The 16,779-nt window shown below is 33.3% G+C and overlaps 1 protein-coding gene across 3 annotated transcripts in view; it reads right to left on the minus strand.

Annotated features, from left to right (window-relative positions):
- Positions 1-14,352, minus strand: part of LOC111087176 — a 17,841-nt gene extending 3,489 nt beyond the window's left edge. Inside the window, exons 1-2 of one of the 3 annotated variants that reach the window (XM_022392915.1) lie at positions 14,195-14,352; positions 9,324-10,741 (exon numbers count right to left, since the gene is read on the minus strand). In XM_022392915.1, the coding sequence (XP_022248623.1) occupies positions 9,725-10,741; positions 14,195-14,260 (1,083 nt within the window). In that variant the 5' untranslated portion in view covers positions 14,261-14,352 and the 3' untranslated portion in view covers positions 9,324-9,724. Of the gene's footprint in view, positions 1-3,244; positions 3,647-9,323; positions 10,742-14,194 lie in introns of those variants that run through there. The other 2 variants (XM_022392916.1, XM_022392917.1) reach the window with 2 other exon arrangements.
- Between the last annotated feature and the right edge of the window lie 2,427 nt (positions 14,353-16,779).

Genomic DNA, 16,779 nt, shown 5'->3' on the forward strand with positions numbered 1-16,779 from the left:
TTATATATATATATATATATAATTCTTATGTTTCATATGATCACAGCTTAGATGTTTTATTTACGCTCTTTTTCCCACACTTTATCCTTTGCCTTTTAAAGTGCACTGTAAGAACCGTGTACATTTATTTTGAAACAAACGTTGAACTGTAGAAATTTAAAGTAGACGAACCTGTTATCCTCAGGTCCTGAACAATACCAGCCTACATATTAATTTTTTTATAAACAAATGGTTACACATTTAGCTTTATCTGAAATAAATCGGGGATTTAGAGAGTGTGAACCAACTTCCGTTACATTTATATGTGGAAACACTTTTATATTTAAAACTTCATAAACACTGCTGTAGTAGTTTGAGGTGTCTCCTCTTCCCTCATAGTAAAGCAACACTGGTGAGGTGTAGAGGTGTTTCCGTCTCCTTTCTGAGCACCCCTTCAAACCAGAATAAAAACAACAACGACTCCAAAATGTGTGTGTACAAAATACAATTACTCATTATGCATATGGAGGTGCTTTGCCCGGAGAGTGGAGATCTGTTGCACCAGGTGTATGTATCAAGAATTGAACGTTTTCCGTTAAATGTTTAACAGCAAAGATTAGAACAAATAAATTCAAATTATTTTACTTGTTTCTGTGTTACTTGATTGCTTATTCTTTACGAATTAGAAGTACTTGGATAATTCACAAAAAAGAAACGTTTAAAAAGAGAGAAAAAAGCGCCCTATCTGGAACTTTGATGCTAAGAATTACTGTTACTTCAATAAAAGATATGTTTCATTTCCTATATAACTGTTTACAGAACATATTAATAGAAGCACACGATATAAATGTAATATAATAAAAATAACTAAACCAAAGTTAAAAGTGAAACGCAACCTACCTTTACTAGCCGCTTCCTACACAGCTGCTCTTAACAAAACAGCGGGACTGACGGTCACAATTATAACGCTTCCACAACTGAAACTGCAGAAGGTGTTCAGAGACACATCGCGAGTCCAACCTTGAACCTTACGATCAAGAGTCCAGGATGCCAAACACTGGACCAAACTTTGTATATAACCCATCAAGAAGACCCAGGATCGAATCCTAACAATTACCAACACAGAAGTATTCCTTTTCAGGGCTTCTGTGAAAACGGATATATCTAGTTACAAGTAAAAAGAACCGTTAGTAATAAATAATTAAATTTCCTTCATCGTGTAGGTTACTAACCATGACAACGATAATCCTAGAACTGTAACATCTGATTGTTTAGCGTGTGACGGAATACTGACTCACGTAACGAGAACAGTACAAGTTTAAATAGAACTTCTAAACTCCACTATAAGCTTCAAAAATATTTTTCAAGACATTACAATAGGAATTACGTTTTTTTATTGTTTTTTGTTTTATAGAGCAAAACCACATTCGAACATCTATTGTGTCCAGTGCGTGGGATCGAACTCTGGACTTTAGCGTTGTTAATCCTTAAACTTACCATTGTCTTTGAATAATATGTTTATTGTGCACGATTACACTTTGGATAAACAAGCAAGTTAAATATATTGAAGAAGAATGCCTTACCGTTTTTGTTTTTTTTCAGCCAAGAGTTGGCGGTGGGTGGTGATGACTAGCTGCCTTCCTTCTAGTCTTACATTGCTAAATTAGGGACGGCTAGCGTATATAGCCCTCGTGTAGCTTTGCGCGAAATTCAAAAACAAACCAAACAAGCATTACCAGGTAAAAACTGAAAAGGTCTGATATATGATTTTTAACTTTTTTAAATATTTTTAGGATACGTACCTAAGCAATTGAAAACAAACTTTTTACATTGTTACCTCTCAGTGACTCAGCGGTAAATCTGCAGGCTTACGACGCTAAGATTTGGGTTTCACTACCAACAGTGAGCAGAGCAGAAATAGGCCATTGTGTAGCTTTGTGCTTCAAAACTGCAAAACCTAAACCAATCTTATATAGTTTTAATATTTTCCTAATTTTGTTTTGATGTTATTAATATGATTAAATCGGGTAAGACTCGTATGATATGCGAATTTACCGCTGTCTCCATGAAGGGGGGGGGACAAAAGATGATGAAGATTAGTAGCCACATCATCTGCGAATTGAGAAAAGAAACAGTAATATTTGTCCGAAAGTAACATGCTACTTACATACATAATAAATAAAATAGGGCTAACCACCCTTCCCTCTGGAACACTTGCCTCAGGTGTAAGATTCTCCAAGTAATCTTCCACATTAATTCTAACTTTCCCGTCGTCCGAATAATACCCCTCTTTAGTTCCATTTATGACATTTGAAACTTGGGGACTATTATGTCATACATTATCGAAGGATTTTCCTCCATTGAGAAAGCATGCACTGTGAAATGGCTTTTAATGACATTTCTATAATTGTTTCAGTGAACCTAATTCAATTATCAGTAGTTTATCTAAGTTTCATAGATGCGTTTTGAATTTTGGGTAATTTATTATCCAATTACAAATATGTGATCAGTCTATTTGTTATGTTTTCAAGAATTTTCGGTTGAATGTCGTTTTTCTAAGTGCGAAACGTGTTCAGCGGCAGCATGTCTCGAACACCGAACTCTTTAATGAAAGACCCGACAAAAAAAACTGCTAGTTCACGGCAAGACATTTAAAAAGAGAACAGATAACACTATATAAAAACAATTACCCAAAACATTTACTAAGCATAAAAAATTGTAATAACACTTGACAAATTGTACTTTTTGTTGAAGTTGTCGTTTTCAATGTGAATTTCAGAACGCATTTTAACATGAAATATATCCAATAATATTGGTTAATCTTGGTCTCTGGGCGATTCAGTAGTACGGCTGACAGCTTATGACAATATAAGTTGAGTTTCCATATCCTTGGCGGGCATTAGATAAACAAAGAAAACAATAAAATGTTTAAGAAGTTTTGACCTAAATTTACTCATATTATTTTATTAATCCAAGAAATAAAATAATTAACATTTGAAAATCACGAGTATTTATTATTTTTTATTGGAAAGTTTAATCTTTTAAAGTGCAGGTTTTAGATAAACAAAGGAGACAAGTCATTCGAAGTAAACACAACATAAAGTAAGTTATGTTTGTTTAGTGTGTAAACAATTTAATATTTGGATAAAATATCAACATTTGATTTAGATAATAATATAAACTATTGCTGCTATCCGTAGTGCAGCGCTCCATGTTGTTATGTAGACAGGCAAGACTGTAGCAAGTTTATCAAATAAACCCTTACTGTTATCCTCAGTGAGAGGTGCCATATTCTTCTGTGAACAGGAACAACTGTAGCAAGTCTGCCAATTAAATCCTTTCTGCTATCCTCAGTGAGAGGTGCCATATTCTTCTGTAAACAGGAAAAACTGTAGCAATTCTGCCAATTAAACTCTTACTGCTATCCTCAATGAGAGGCGCCGTATTGTTCTGTGAACAAGAAAAACTGTAGCAAGTCTGCCAACTAAACTCTTACTGCTATCCTCAATGAGAGACGCCGTATTGTTCTGTGAACAAGAAAAACTGTAGCAAGTCTGCCAACTAAACTCTTACTGCTATCCTCAATGAGAGACGCCATATTGTTCTGTGAATAGGAAAAATTGTAACAAGTCTGCCAGCTAAACTCTTACTGCTATCCTTTGCGCAGGTCCTCGTGTTATTTTGTGGACACTGAATGAAAAATAGGCTAACCGTTAGTTTTTTTCGTAAATGTCGAGATCATTCAGAGAGAACTTCACATCTTATCTCTAGATGAGTGGTTTCCATGGCAACAATCTTTCATGATTAAATAAATATAAAGTGTGATATATATCAGCAACGACAGCATATACAAACAAGCTTAAACTTTGTAGACAAACGTCCACAAGGTCAGCATGACATATATAGTTACCCAAATATTAACTGAATCAACTACCCACCTTTGTGTCTGTGAAATAATTATCACAAGATATATAATGAGTACATTATGGCGTCAAATAGGTTGATTGTAACGCATGTATTATTTTAAACTTGACAAAATTTGTGTTTCAAATATAATGATGACAGACGGATAAACAGATTTTTTTCTCTTATTATTATAAATGTCGACTTTTCAAATATATTTTATTGACAAAAAAGCACTTTTTCGCTTTTAACAATTAATAGGTCAGTCTAGTTTAACATACACAAATAATAGTACAAACACCAAGCAGCCTTAGAACTGGGTGAAAGAATCCGTCAGCAATGAATATGATAGGTGTAGTATGGTTGACATATTATAATATGTTCTACTTGGTTGACATATTATAACATGTTCTACTTGGTTGACATATTATAACATGTTCTACTTGATTGACATATTATAACATGTTCTACTTGGTTGACATACTATAACATGTTCTACTTGGTTGACATATTATAACATGTTCTACTTAGTAGACATATTATAACATGTTCTACTTGGTTGACATATTATAACATGTTCTACTTGGTTGACATGTTATAACGTGTTCTACTTGGTTGACATATTATAACATGTTCTACTTGGTTGATATGTTATAACATGTTCTACTTGGTTGACATATTATAACATATTCTACTTTGTTGACATATTATAACATGTTCTACTTGGTTGACATATTATAACATGTTCTACTTGGTTGATATGTTATAACATGTTCTACTTGATTGACATATTATAACATGTTCTACTTGATTGACATATTATAACATGTTCTACTTGATTTCTTAGAATTATTACCAGATCATTGTTTATAAATAAATTTAAGATAAATTATGTTGGCAAAACAAAGATCCTAGTTAGACACGTTAGTGTACACTATGGATATCTGAACACTGGATGGACGACATTTGTTTCCTTCAGGAGCAAATTTATCTTCGTGTTGGATTGGAACCTTATATCGTTTTAGAGCTCGAGTGAGATGTGTTTGATACATGTTTGTGTTGTGGAAAGAGAAGAGATGAATGTGTTTAATAACACATGGATGTGTTATGGAAATAGGTACAATGGTGTTTAACATTTTTTTTCTGTTCCTTGTTTCATTATTCAGTCGTCCCTGAAAAGGAAATCACCATAACCTTATCCTACTATTCTAGAGATAAGTTTAACAACTGTTCATATAAATTCCCATGAAGATTCAAACTCTTTGCACCAACTACGTTGTTCTTTAACGAAATGATAATGGTCGTGGTTTATAGATGAACAGTAAAAGTACCCACGCCAAGTGCGATATTTGTTTCGCTGACGTTAAGGCGATGGCAGGAACTATAATACTAAGAATAACATAAGGGGATTCATGTTGATCAGAGATAGGGAACGTGAAAACAATATATTAAGGGCAGCAACAGAGACACAGGATGATTTATAGTGTAGTTGTGTTTCCTGATGGCACTGCTTTTGATTTAGATATTAAATAGTTTTAGTGTTTTAATAGAATAAAAAATGGAACCTCTTACGTAGTAGTTTGCTAAATAGTCGTAACACAAATAAAAAAGACTTTGTCATCTCTTGAAAGCTTTAAAGCTTGTAATAGTCTAAATCTTGTTTATGTCACAAACTGACAATAATTGGTGCAAAGTGACTAAAGATCTATATGTGGTATACAAATCGAGCATTAAAACAATACGGTCTGTATATAACTGTAACATTTGACAAGGTATAGGAATATAATATCATTACGACACATCAAGCTACAGGAATAAGCTTTGTTTGTTTGTTTCTGAATTTCGCTATCTGCGCTAGCCGTCCCTAATTTAGCAGCATAAGATTCGAGGGAAGGCAGCTAGTCATCACTACTCACCACCAACTCTTGGGCTACACTTTTACTAACGAATAGAGGGATTGACCGTCACATTATAACGCCCCCACGGCTGAAAGGGCGAGCATGTTTGGTAGAACGGGGATTCGAACCTTCGACCCTCAAATTGCGAATCGAGCGCCCTAGCAACCAAACATACTCCCCCTTTCAGCCGTGGGGGGGCGTTATAATGTGACGGTCAATCCCACTATTCGTTGGTAAAAGAGTAGCCCAAGAGTTGGCGGTGAGTAGTGATGACTAGCTGCCTTCACTCTAGTCTTACACTGCTCAATTATGAAGAGCTAACGTAAATAGCCCTCGAGTAGCTTTTAGCAAATTCTAATAAATAAATTAATAAATAAAGTACCATGCAAGACGTAGATGTGTAATGTAGAATTTTGAAAAATGTCAAGTTTACGAAGGACATAGGAAAGGGACAGTGTTATAAAGCAAATAACCATGATCTAGCCCTGAAATATTAATGAACGGTAAAGTGAAAACAAAATACGTCATTCAGCTCCCTATAAAGTGCTAGACACCACTCTTAGAAAATATATCCGCTTCTGACATGTAGAAACTAAGCAGGATATATGTGGTTTTCAAGTCCAACATCTATTCAGTATATTCCTAACTACTGAATTTCTGAACCCAGAGAAATGTTGATATCTTTTGTAAGAAGTTATCAGTTTCCTATAAGTAATCATCACATATTTAGATTTCAATGCAAGTTTCAAAGCATTCACACAACATTGTATGCTATCCATAGTCTCCTGAAGAGAAGGGTTAATGAAAGACGAGTTACGACCCAGTTTCCAAATTGCAATATCATGAGCAATTATGGTTCCATGTTTGCCTCTCTGTAAAATGTTTTACAAAATAACTATGCATAACGTTAAAAAAAGGAAGAGTTGAGGTTTGATCTCTGAGGTAACCAACAACTGATGACCAGTATCATTTAACCAACATTTTTCAGTTTTCATTGTGAACGTACGGCCATACAGATATTTACAACTATTTTAGGACATACCCCTGTATCTAAAACTGTACAATTTTCGAAGATTTACATCAGTTTTAACACAATCAAAACCAGATTGGATGTCTAAGAAGACCAAATAAGCGTTGACGGCAGGGACAAAAGTTTTATGAAACCAATCCTCAATCGCGTTAAATCGGGGCGCGTAAAATCGGGGTTTCAGTGTATTGTCAGTTTAAAGTCTGGGAAGTAGAATCAGTGTAGACTTCTACAACTACCCAATTGTCAGCTAACTTTCCGAATACCTTCAATCGAAATCACAGTTTGCAGAACACTGGCCAACAGTAACCGGTTATATTTGCTAATACTCGCAATTTGCAGAACACTGGCCAACAGTAACAGGTTATATTTGCTAAGACTCGCAATTTGTTGAACACTGGCCAACAGTAACAGGTTATATTTGCTAAAACTCGCAATTTGCTGAACACTGGCCAACAGTAACAGGTTGCATTTGCTAAGACTCGCAATTTGCTAAACACTGGCCAACAGTAACAGGTTATATTTGCTAAGACTCGCAATTTGCAGAACACTGGCCAACAGTAACGGGTTATATTTGCTAAGACTCGCAATTTGCTGAACACTGGCCAACAGTAGCAGGTTACATTTGCTAAGACTCGCAATTTGCTGAACACTGGCCAACAGTAACAGGTTATATTTGCTAAGAACTCGCAATTTTCTGAACACTGGTCAACAGTAACAGGTGATAAGCAGTCTCTGAAGGTTTTCGCACCAAAGTTATTGTCAGACACCATAACACAATCATCTTCTGAAGAATGAAAAATAATATTTTTGTTTAACGTATAATTACACTTTGGTAAAGGACAAAACATTGGTTAAAAGCATCAACGAGAGGGATTAACTGGGGTGGCTCAGAGTCAGGATAAAGAAGACTGTAATTTCTAGAAGCACTGGTAGTAAGTTAGTGTTAAAGAAGAATTAAGTATAAACCAAAAATATGAACCATAAACTTTTATCTCAGATGAGAATTACAAAATATTCGCAACCTGCAACAAAATAAGACTTGGGAAAGAATAGAAACAGGGAATTACAATACAATTAACAATGACAAATCTCGTTCAAACCCGCCTGCAATCCAACTCAACTATAAACACTTCAACATTATATTTGACCAAATCGTAGCTCTTTGGTTTGCTGACGTGGTTTTCTTCCTATTCACGTGACGTCAAGTGAACCAGTAATGGTTGATAACTTCTAACTGATTGTTAACTCGTTAATTTGACGCGAAATGTACAGTTTTAACTGTTATAGTTTCGATTTGATGAAACATTATTGATATATTTAGCATAATACTTTATTCTTTTCTTACAATCAGCACAATTCCGTTTGCTAACATATGCAGGATATATATTTTGACGTGTCTAGGATGGTTACTTCTGGAATCTAAATAAGTGTGTGAATAGGTAGTTTTATAATAATATCAGTTCCTAAAAACAATTGTCAGATATTTAAATTAATATGTTCAACAAATATATTGTTTTATAAACCTGTTCACCAATGAATTTAGTTGTATTGTTTTATAAACCTGTTCAACAATGAATTTAGTTGTGTTGTTTCATAAACCTGTTCAACAATGAATTTAGTTGTATTGTTTTATAAACCTGTTCAACAATGAATTTAGTTGTATTGTTTTATAAACCTGTTCAACAATGAATTTAGTTGTATTGTTTTATAAACCTGTTCAACAACGAATTTAGTTGTATTGTTTCTTAAATATTCCATAACCATTGTATCATAAAACTTTGTTTGTCCTTAAAACTATTGTGTTTTTTGTCACTGGTTTTAAACATTATATGTTTTGAAAATAGATTAATTAAAGCTTTACCCTCAGTTTATCACCATGTTTCTGTTGAGTTGAAACCATAATGTATCTATTTCAACACTAATATCGTTTCTCGGTGTAAACTTGATATTCTTATTAATATTATTAATATATATGAGTATGATTTTTGTCTAATAAAGTCACTTAGATCTTGTTCTATTTGTTCGTGATTAGGCTTGTTGATAGAACAAAAAGATAACATTTTTCTTACTTGAAACACCTCATTACTTGTAAGACTAACATTAGATATGTTTAACAAGTCAGGATTTTAAGCTTTTTACCAAACCATTACCTATGTATTGATTCGATTATTCCGTGATGAAGTCAAAAGTTTTTGAATTAATGGGTTTCCCCAGTTCATTTGTTGTCCTCTTTTTGACTTAAAAATCAAGCAGCTGAGAACATTTTAACAACGTTATCATAAGTATCCATGACTTATTACAGGAACCTTTCTTTCTTTTGCTTTCTATTTTGGTTTTGTGACAATGAAAAATAATCTAATTTTATCAAAGATATTTTCCAAACAAATTAGAAAGGCTTTTAAGAAAATTTAAATAACTCGTAGGTTTTTTTATTATTTAGAAGTTTTAATTGTTTATTGTTTTAATAGTGCTAAGTTAGGAAACGATACAGCATATCAAGTGTAATAACAATAAGCCATTGTAAACTGAACTTTATTTTAACAGTAATTAACCTACATGGATCTTCTGACTTGAAATACAATTTAAGTATAATTGTAGGTCGACTGTTCTAATTCTAACATTTTATCTAATATCTACTTTTTTTCTTACAGAATAACAATGTCATACAGAATTGAGATATTGTTTAATGTATCAAACATTAAATAAAATCACTAAAGAAAAATACGTTCATATAGCTTCTGATATATTGGAAATCTGGTAGTCCTGAAGACAAGAAATCATTCCGTTTTGATGAAGTCCTAACTCAAAAAAATAATCATGTTTGAAAAATAAATTATTTCAGACAATATTTCAATTTCTCTTTGCTGTAACTTTTTGTTTCTACTGGGACTACAACTGGACTCTGACGTAAACATTAAGCTTTAATGTGTTCATGGACTTTTTCAATCTCTTCTTTTTCAAGAGTAATTTCTTTGACCAATTCAGTTATACGATCTTGAAGGCCATTTTTATCATCTTCTTCAATATTCTCAGATGAAAAAATGTTGTTAACCACTTCAAGTGCAGTAGCCACAGTTCCAAGTGCGATACGAACAGATGGAGGTAAAGAACTAGTTGTAATGTTAAGACCTGAGGCTCGTAGCTTAGAAACCTCCCCTACTTGATTAATATTTGGGGAGATCGGACTTGAAGGTGAGTTAAGATCAACCTGGTCACAGGGTGTTTTTACAGTGGAAATTATAAAAGTTTTTTTTAAAACTTCGTCAGCACTCTCAAGTGTTACTTCTTCAAGATGGGCTAAGTTCTGTACAAATTCCACTGCTTTTTCTAAATGCCCCGCGAGTGACTTACCAGCATTTACCCCGTTCTCAAGAATATCTATAAACTCATCTGCTTCTTTCAAAAGTTTCTCACGGGTTTCGTCACAGCATTCCAAGGTTTCCATGTCTTTTAAAAATTCGTCAGTTTCTTTTTTGTCTTTAACCAGAATCGTTTTGATTTCTTTACATTTTGTTTTATTGATGATTGATCCTGTAACGTTTGCTCCTATAGCAATTAATTCGCCAGCAGCTTGTAAGGTGACGCCACCTTCAGGTAAGTCTAACGAGAGGCCGCCAGTAATAGGAGCTAAGGTCTCTCCGGAAGTAGACACTTGTTTACGTATTTTACTTATTTTATTAAGCGAAGTGGCAATTTTTGAGGATTTTACACCCGAACTGTTCTCATCCTTCTTAATATCTATCTTCTTAAGGAACTTAATGGATTCTTCTCGCGATGAAGTCAAAACTGGAAAGCTTTCAATGAGATGCGTTCGAACTGTTTCATCTTCCTTGATAATCTTCTTCAATTCATCATGAAATGTGTTCATGTCATTAAGTATGTTTTGACAATCAGAACAGTCTTGGTTAAGCTTGTCATCTTTTAAATGTTTCTGTAAGAAGACAAATTAAATTCGTGTTACTTTAACAATATTTTATATCCACTGTGCAAAACGCTTTGATAGGTATAACCAGTGCATAAAACTACTTGACTGAACGTTTCTTTCTAGACCTACTTAAATAAGGGTTTACAAAATTAAAAAAAAGGTTTGATGGAGATACTTTATAAAATTCAACAAAATGAATAGTCTCATGATGCTCATTTGTATTAGTTGTAATGTTTCATCTGATTACAAAAATGCATTGCAACCATGTGTTGATTGGTTAGTAATAAATGAAATTAATATAATGTTCAAAATTATTATGTTTGAACACCAAATAAAAACTTTAAACATATGCATGTACATAATCATTAAACACGTCATATGATGAATAATAAAAAAACACACGTCATATGATGAAAATTCACGTCAAATAAAGAAAAATGAACATATACATATTTCAATATAATTGGAGATATATCTAGTAATTTATAAAATCTGTAGGTTATGTGTTGTTTCACATTATTGTTGATGTTATCAACTTAGCCTGAGTGTTTTAGGTTCTGGCTGATAAGCGTTATTGTATATTGTTGTATTGGTTCCTTCTATAAGTTGAGTTATTTAGTCTGATAGAGTGGGTTACTGAGTGATTGAGTTTGTTATTCGATTATTGAGTACCAGTGCTTGATTTGGTCAACTTATCTGTTATTGATAGACAGGTACTTAGTTCAGAGTTTGTGTTTAGACGAAGAAATAAAGACATGAAATTAGCATGTAGCTAGAATTTATATTAGATATAATTTATGTATGACATTCAGCCTATCGGTGAACACTAGTTATACATACAGACATGACTGTCCATTATTCTTCTTATTTCCTGGCCAACAATACCCAAATAGTTTTTAATGTATATTACTCAAATTGTTTCCTAAACTTTCGAAAGGGCTTCAAACGTTAAGTCCATGCCCATCATGTCACATAAAACTTTCTTCAGGATAAACAATAATAGAAAATTATCGTATTTAGTACTCACTCATCTTCAGCTTCATCACACATTTATTACCAAATGGAATTGATGTACTACTCAGTCATCTTCAGCTTCATCACCAGTAAGATCTGCGACATATTTATCTACACTTTGATTACCACATTTCGATACATCAGAAGCCAAACATGAGCATCCTGTGCACCAACAACTCACCTTCATCAGTTAACACCCTCGTTGTTAACGATATTTTCGGTCGTAACATCAATGACATATTATGATGCTCGGCCAACTTTGAAAATTTTAATTATTCTTAAGTACATTTAATAAAATCACAGCGTCTTCAATAAAAGTATAATAATAAAATATTGACATTAGATGTATCAAATACTTTAACCATTACTGTAAATTAAAGTAACAATAACAAAATACCAGAGTTTACTTTACTTAAGGAAAGCAAACACTAGCTGTTGGATTCGTATACTGTCATGGATTCAATGTTCGTCGAACAAAGTACCATCTGTATTGTCATGTATAAGCTTACCTTTACAGAACTAACCCTAAAACGACTTGTGACCAATGAAAACACGTTAGATAGCTCCAACAGTGTAACCTAAGAGTGATAAATCAGTACGACACTGTTTAGATGTGGAGTCAAGATGTAGGACATTACCACGAGTAATGTTAAAAAACTAATGTTTATGATAATGAATCTATATAATTAAAAACATAATATGAGAGCATAATTGTGAGCATGTGTGAGAAGCTTTTTAAACTTTACTAAACTGTACACAAATTAGATTAGGGATAGGGAAGTACGGACGACGTTACCACATGTGTAAGGGAAAGGTGGATTTAGATAGCAAAGGTGGATTTATGAATTGCAAACAGAAATGTATTTGAAGAATGGATCTGTCATTCTTCAGAGCCGCATCTCAAACAGCAGTGTTTATGTGTTAAAGTTTTGTGTCTGAATTTCTTCATTTGTTTGTAAACACTTAGAGCATCAGTACCGCCACTCTTGCACCAGACACCCAGGTTTTGAAAGCATCCCTATATGTGATGTCTCTTGCAACATAAGTCGATCGATTTGTCATGTTTGATCACACTATTCAACTGAAAACGTCTTTGGTACTAGAGGTGTTTGGTTGGTATCACGTGTTGTGGAGAATGTTTAACCCATTTAAATTTAACCTTGAAGTCATTGAGACGCCCCGCACGGCCATAAAATTCGTTCAGAGCTCTTCATGTTTATTCTCCTGTGTGAGTAGTCTATAGTGGTCATTTAACTGTTTTAATTGCTTTAAATATACAGTACTGCCTTTACGTTTTATAAACTTTGTACATTCAAATACAAAATACCACAACCAAAAAAATCATTTCGTACCGAAGCACGAGTTTTCCTCTTAATAACAAATTAAATGAATACTTAATCGTACAATGAATAGCTGGAATAGCAATGTTAAATCTAATACAAAGAAAACATTTAACTTAAATACTTAACAAAACACAGGAAGCAATAAAGTCAGATATTCTGTAAAAGTTGAAATATGATAATCCTCGGGACAGTTCAATAATAATAATTAGACTTAGAAAGGAAAGTTACAACATTTATAAATATGGTAAAGAAAGTAATTTACAACAACTGATGTAACTTAATTAGAGACGTAAGTTTACACTATATTTGGAACAATAATATAGCTAGTATTGGGTACACATGACAAGAGTTTAAGATAACAAGAAATAAAAGCAGTAGTTGTCAATACACTGAAACAGTTAATTATTACCTTAAATAAGTTGCTAAATAATTGTAATGTAGACGTGAAAGTATTAAAAGGTCAAATTATTCAGTAAAACTTAATCAGTAGCAAGAATATTGTTGAATTTTTCACAGAACGGAAATAATTTTGTGTTTAAAATGCAATAGAAGAAACAACGTTTATGAAACAATTAAAGTGAGTTTACGGGTTCTATCCAAGAAGTATTGTAGTGTTGAACAAATAATATTGACCGTGGTGGTAACAGAAACATTCTTACTCAAGAAATGAATCTATAGCAACTAAAACTAAACAATAACTGTTTGAAGGGGAGGGGTGCAACCAAAAACGAATTGTTGAGGTATCAGTTGATGGTTTATATGTAAACTAGTTATAGATAATTAAAGCACCTTATCTATAGGAATTGGTAATGTACCAATTGTTATTTTAACAAATGACTTATACATATAATATCGTTTCAGTCATTACCGTGTTTTATCATAGCCGTTTTGTCGGAAACGGACATGACTTCAATAGTGTGCTTGAAATATAATGTGATGCTTGAAACTACAATAAGACTGACACTATAACCTTATGACAAATGCAATTGGCAACATAAATTAAAGAATAACTAATATCTAACACTCAGATAACGTGCAAAGTGGACTATATTTTAGGTGGATTTATTTTGAGTGTATTTGATGTTGATATAAAACTACATACCTGATGAGCGTCGCTAGTGGAAGGCGACACTGAAAATGTTATCAGTCGAGAGGCAAGATCAGCCATGTTGAGCTAAGTTTTTTCTGTTCCTGTGTACTAGGAGAGAGTGGATGGCTGTAACTACCTGGAGCTTAGCGTTAAGTGTGATCAAAACCAACCAGGAAGTTTCTTACATTAAAGTTGTCGTCGCTAACGATGATTGGTTTTAGCGAACGTAAGGTAAGCGAATCACTACCGAAAAACTATGGGAAGCTTATTGTTAAGATAACGATGGCGTTTTTGTGTTTCTCATAAAAAAAATGTTGAATTGTACAAATCTGAAGTGATTTCGAGGTATGGGCTTCAGACGAAATTATTGATCCAGTTGAATTCATGTCTTAGTGCCTCAGACGAAATTATTGATCCAGTTGAATTCATGTCTTAGCGCCTCAGACGAAATTATTGATCCAGTTGAATTCATGTCTTAGTGCCTCAGACGAAATTATTGATCCAGTTGAATTCATGTCTTAGTGCCTCAGACAAATTATTGATCCAGTTGAATTCATGTCTTGGCGCCTCAGACGAAATTATTGATCCAGGTGAATTCATGTCTTAGCTCCTCAGACGAAATTATTGATCCAGGTGAATTCATGTCTTAGCTCCTCAGACGAAATTATTGATCCAGGTGAATTCATGTCTTAGCTCTGTGCAAGTCAAGATACTTTTGGAACATTATTTGTTACAAGCTACTACTGGGCATCGCTTATGATGTGACATAATGCTTTATCATGTTGAAAAGAATATTGTCCATGCCCTTCAAGGTTAATTAATGCAGAAAGTGCACCAAATTAGAGAATGCTACAATAGAACAAGGTGATCAGCTAAATCAAACAACATTGGAAGGTTACTGGTGTGGCTACATTAATAGTGATAACTTTTGGGTAATTTATTGGATAATAAGACAAATATAACAGTCTTGTATCAATAAAATAAGACCATGCAGTGTATCATGTCGAAACAAGCTAAGCCAGTCAACATTTTGGAGTTTGAAAAGGGACAGTATATCAGTAGATGTATAGTCTTGTGTGACTAGGCATCTAGTGGACCATGTCCAAACTATCTCAACCAGGCGACAATACAGAAAGGCCAGGGACACTTTCATATTAAATACACGGCATTATAGTATACACTTAGCACTTAAAACTATTAGACTGTTATATATAAATTACATAAGTCTCCTGGTGGGACAATGGTAAGTCTAAGATCTTACAAGGCTAAAATCCGGGGTTCTATTCCCCGCGGTGGACACACAATATTATTTTTATCTAAAACAAACTTACACCATCTTCTGTGAACAGTGTTAGCACTTGTATCCTGACTAGAAAAACAATGTTTGAAGAGATTTTTATTTATCTATTTCCTCCACTGGGGGCGTTATAAATAAAGACTAATATAGTAACCTCTCTTTAGTTTCACATAAATGTGTTTGTATAAAATACAGACTAGAAACAGTACGAAAAAGTAACAAGTGGATGGTCTAATCAGAAATCTGACGCTATACACTTACGCGCTTGAACCCTTAGTTACTGTTATCTCAGATATATTATCAGTGTAGTGTTAGTCAAAATGACTTATACTTGTCCTTGATGAGTTTGTAACTTTTAAAATTTTATCGCCTTTAGGAATACTTGCAGCTGTGATGTGAATTGAATTGGTTTTGTTCAACCAACGCAAGTGATATTAGTAACCAAAGTGTAACAAATATACTTTAATTGGATGCTTATCTATAACAACCATTGTATCCCACGAAACATCGACGCTCAAGTTTATGATTTATCCACCATATATCGATCTGATTCACGCACTAAACATTTACTGAGAATGTGATAAGACTATCAAGTATTTCTTTAGAGCAGAGTATCTGAAGTGTACCTTGATAATTGGTGTTTTTAAGTTATTTATATATTAATTCTTCCTCAAAAACAATCTAAAAAAATGCGGAAACTTCTAAACAAAATTTGTTATCACTATGGATCTAGTGTGGATTTTAAAAGGAATACATTTCCGACAAAGATAAGGTACTTCGAATTCAGTTGATATTATCCAATCAGAATAAAGTTAGTTTCCTGGTTTCCATGGCTACTTCAAACGTTTAATAAATAATAGTTTGTCAGTTGAAAATGATTAATACATAATGTTAATTATTAAGGTTAAGTTTTCTTTATACAATGTGGAAATTAAAATAGAAGAATGTCAACAGCGTAGTAATAAGAATGTCCAAGAGATGGCACAACTAATAGCTTTTTCAACAAACTTGAATTTTAGAAAACCTAGTCGAATACATAACTACAACCATCTTGCAATACCTTTTCCTTCATTTTTTGTAGATATTGTCGAACATAAACAGAAATAAATTACTCTTTTAACTCTTTCAGCTATTTTCATCCTTATTTATTCTATATTTATTTTTTCTTATTGTTTAAGCGTTTACATTTCTTTTTTTTTTTGTTTTGTCTTTTACATCAGGTGGTCAAAATGCCACACTTGATAATTGTAAAACTTTTAAAACACTCGATTAGCTCTGGATTGAGTAAAACGCGTCGTCG

This window comes from Limulus polyphemus, unplaced genomic scaffold (assembly GCF_000517525.1).
Source record: "Limulus polyphemus unplaced genomic scaffold, Limulus_polyphemus-2.1.2 Scaffold1831, whole genome shotgun sequence".
NCBI classification, from domain to species: domain Eukaryota; kingdom Metazoa; phylum Arthropoda; class Merostomata; order Xiphosura; family Limulidae; genus Limulus; species Limulus polyphemus.